This window comes from Triticum aestivum, unplaced genomic scaffold (genome assembly GCF_018294505.1).
Source record: "Triticum aestivum cultivar Chinese Spring unplaced genomic scaffold, IWGSC CS RefSeq v2.1 scaffold35843, whole genome shotgun sequence".
Lineage (NCBI taxonomy): Eukaryota > Viridiplantae > Streptophyta > Magnoliopsida > Poales > Poaceae > Triticum > Triticum aestivum.
Genome location: NW_025229409.1, coordinates 3,719 through 6,810, shown reverse-complemented (window position 1 = coordinate 6,810; position 3,092 = coordinate 3,719). Strand labels below are relative to the sequence as shown.

The following is a 3,092-nucleotide window of genomic DNA, read 5'->3' as shown; positions in this document are numbered from 1 at the left end:
TGGGCCGACTTTTGTGTCCGCGCTGATCCAAACGAACGCCAGCGGACGAAATGGGTCTCCCCGTTGGAATTGCTCTAATGCTCTGTCAGCCAAGGACTCGTCTTTTTTCTTTTCTATCTTCTAGTCTTGATAAAGCATCTGCAAAGTGTAGCACAAAACTCTGCATCTCCGATTCAGCCATCCACCCTCCCCACAGAGTCGATATTCAAGAGAGCGGGAGAATGGAAGGAACGACCGCCCAGCTTGTGTCCATCGTCGGGCAGCTGGTGGGTAAGGAGTACCGGCAGCTCCGCGGCGTGAGTGCCCAGGTGGCTGAGCTCAGCGACGAGCTGGAAACCATGAAAGCCATCCTCCGTATGCTGTCCGAAGCAGAAGAGGGCGCCGTGGACCACTTCATCCGGGTGTGGATGAAGCAGGTGCGCGAGCTCGCCTACGACGCCGAGGACTGCGTACACCTCTACATCTTCCGCATCCGGTGCCGGCCAAGAGACCGCTTCCTCGTCTGGTCCAAGCGTGTCCTCGCGACGCTCTTCCCTCGCCGCCGGCTGGCCCGTGAGATCCAGGAGCTCCGCGCTCGTGCAGTCGTCATCAGCGAGCGCCACGCGCGTTACGGCGTCAGCCGTGAGGCGCTACTGCGATGCACTACTTCTTCTTTAGCCGCTCCCACGCCCGTGCCCCGCCATGCGCTCGGCCTGCCGGCAGCAAACGACCCCGACCATCTCGTCGGCATCACGGCGCAGGCTGATAAACTGACCAACATGGTGAAGGCAGTTGGTGGGAATCTCAAGGTGTTATCCATCGTGGGATTTGGCGGGCTCGGGAAGACTACACTGGCGATAGAGGTGTGCCGGAAGCTGGAGGAGGAGTTCCCACACCAAGCGCAAGTGTCTGTGTCTCAGGCGTTCGGCGGCACAAAGGATTTCGAGGGTTTGCTGAAGCGCGTGCTTCTGCAGATTGTGAAGCCGAAGGCAGATAATGCCCAAGGCATGAAGATAGAGGAACCTCTAGATAGCGTGGACAACAAGGATGAAGGCGCCCTCATCAGGATGCTCCACGAGCTTCTCAAGGACAAGAGGTAAATACAAACACACACAAACTATCTATCCATATATATTACTCCCTCCGTTCCATAATATAAGAGCGTTTTTGACACCACACTAATATAAAAAAAAGCTTTTATATTGTGCGACGCAGTGGCGATTCTACTCAACAGGCTTCAATAGGCTCTAGCCCTACCCTCAAAATTTGCCACACAAAAAAACACCACCAATGATCAGCACACTAGTAGTTAGGTGCGCGCATAAAATGGCTTCCAACACCAAAAAATTAGTATCCTTGAAGTTGAGCCTGCCCTGCAATTACGTCCTAGATTCGCCACTGGTGGGACGGAGGGAGTACTTAGTCTAGCCAACAGTTCTCGCGGCATTCAATGAAAGACAAAATAAGTGTAGCTAGCCTATAAGATAAACCCAACAAATCATATGAAGATAAACAAAGTATGGCTATAATTTCAACATGAGCAAGGTAGTTTCATTTTTCCCAAGCACCTATCCAGTTATACCCAAGATCTTCTTAAATGTAGGTAAAGATCTTCTTAAATGGTTGGAGTCAGTTATACCGAAGACATCATTATTAGCCCCCATGAGTTGACCCTTTCTGAATGATGGCTTAGAAGGACCATAAATGCATGAAGAAGAAGAAGAACAAGCTTATTATTTGAACCAATAAAAAAACATCAGTAATGTAATTCTAAAAAACCATACAACTATTTTCTCTTATTTCAAATACTTATTGGGATATTCCTATTGCACTATAAATAATTAGTGAAGGCATACACTACAGCAAAAAAGGGGACTCTGCTTCTCTTTACACGAGGGATGACAAGGATTATACCTCTGCAAGCTGTACCCATGGTTTTACCTAACAATATAGGATCTGTAGAAATAGAAAAATGCTAGAAATAGTACAAAAAAAAGTGATGCACCTCATATTTTTCTATTTTGGAAGGTCACTGTCGCAAACAAAATCAAGTGCTCCATCTTAAGTGTACCACAAAACAAGGCAGATTTAATTAATAGGTAGGCCACCTACGACTGGAATATGACACAAATCATCCTGGACTAATAACTAAGACAAACAAGCGAGCAAAATATTTAAGATGCCATATTAATATGGTTCCATGGCTCCTCAATGAGCACCAGCTGACAAGAGGAAAAAAGTTGAACCTGCTGTCATGAGAAGATAACGAAGGTAATCAAGCCACTGATCGATAAATTCCCTAATTAGTCACTGCACATATACAACTAAGCTTTCCTGTAACTCGGAAGAAATTGATGTGATCCTGGCAAATGAAATACATATGCAACTATGCTTTCCTGTAACTCCAAAGAAATTGATGTTAGCCCGGCAAATGAAATACTCCCTCCAGTCCATATTAATTGTCGCTCATTTATTACAACTTTGAACAAAATCAGCGACAATTAAGATGGATTGGAGTGAGCAAATGCAAGTATGCTTTCCTGTAACCCGGAAGAAATTGATGTGAACCTGCCAAATGAAATAAATATATATGAAACTATGCCTTCCTAACTCAGAAGAAATTGATATCATCCTGGCAAATGAAATACAAAAGAACAATCCCAAATGTAATAAACATACATCATGTATGTATGCCTCAATGTAACCACCAACAGCATCAGTTTAGATTCATACTCACTCTTGAATATTGACTTCTTTACATTTGCTCCTTGCTGTAGTGCATACTCCCTCTGTAAAGAAATATAAGAGTGTTGAAATGCAACACTCTTATATTTCTTTACAGAGGGAGTACATAATATTCCTGAAAATTAGTTGTCATGTTGACCTTTTTTCACTTCAAAACAAATCAAGAATTATCATGTAACATGGGGTAGAAGCATATCAACATCAAAGCAAGTGCTGGAAACATCTAATATAGAAACGGGAAAAATATCTCACATATCCATATGAAAACAAATTGTAGAGCTCTTTTTGTTCTTCCTCACAACCCTAGATATCTGCTCGAGAAAATTAACCAACATGGAGCATGGTGGATGGACGAAGTGGAGGACATG

At 44.3% G+C, this 3,092-nt stretch overlaps 1 protein-coding gene across 1 annotated transcript; it reads left to right on the top strand.

Annotated features, from left to right (window-relative positions):
* The first annotated feature begins 221 nt into the window (after nucleotides 1-221).
* On the top strand, nucleotides 222-2,657 carry LOC123175021 (disease resistance protein Pik-2-like). Its single transcript, XM_044590138.1, has one exon. It carries the CDS (start codon nucleotides 222-224, stop codon nucleotides 1,077-1,079), a length of 858 nt encoding a protein of 285 aa, XP_044446073.1. The 3' UTR covers nucleotides 1,080-2,657.
* Nucleotides 2,658-3,092: the final 435 nt, after the last annotated feature.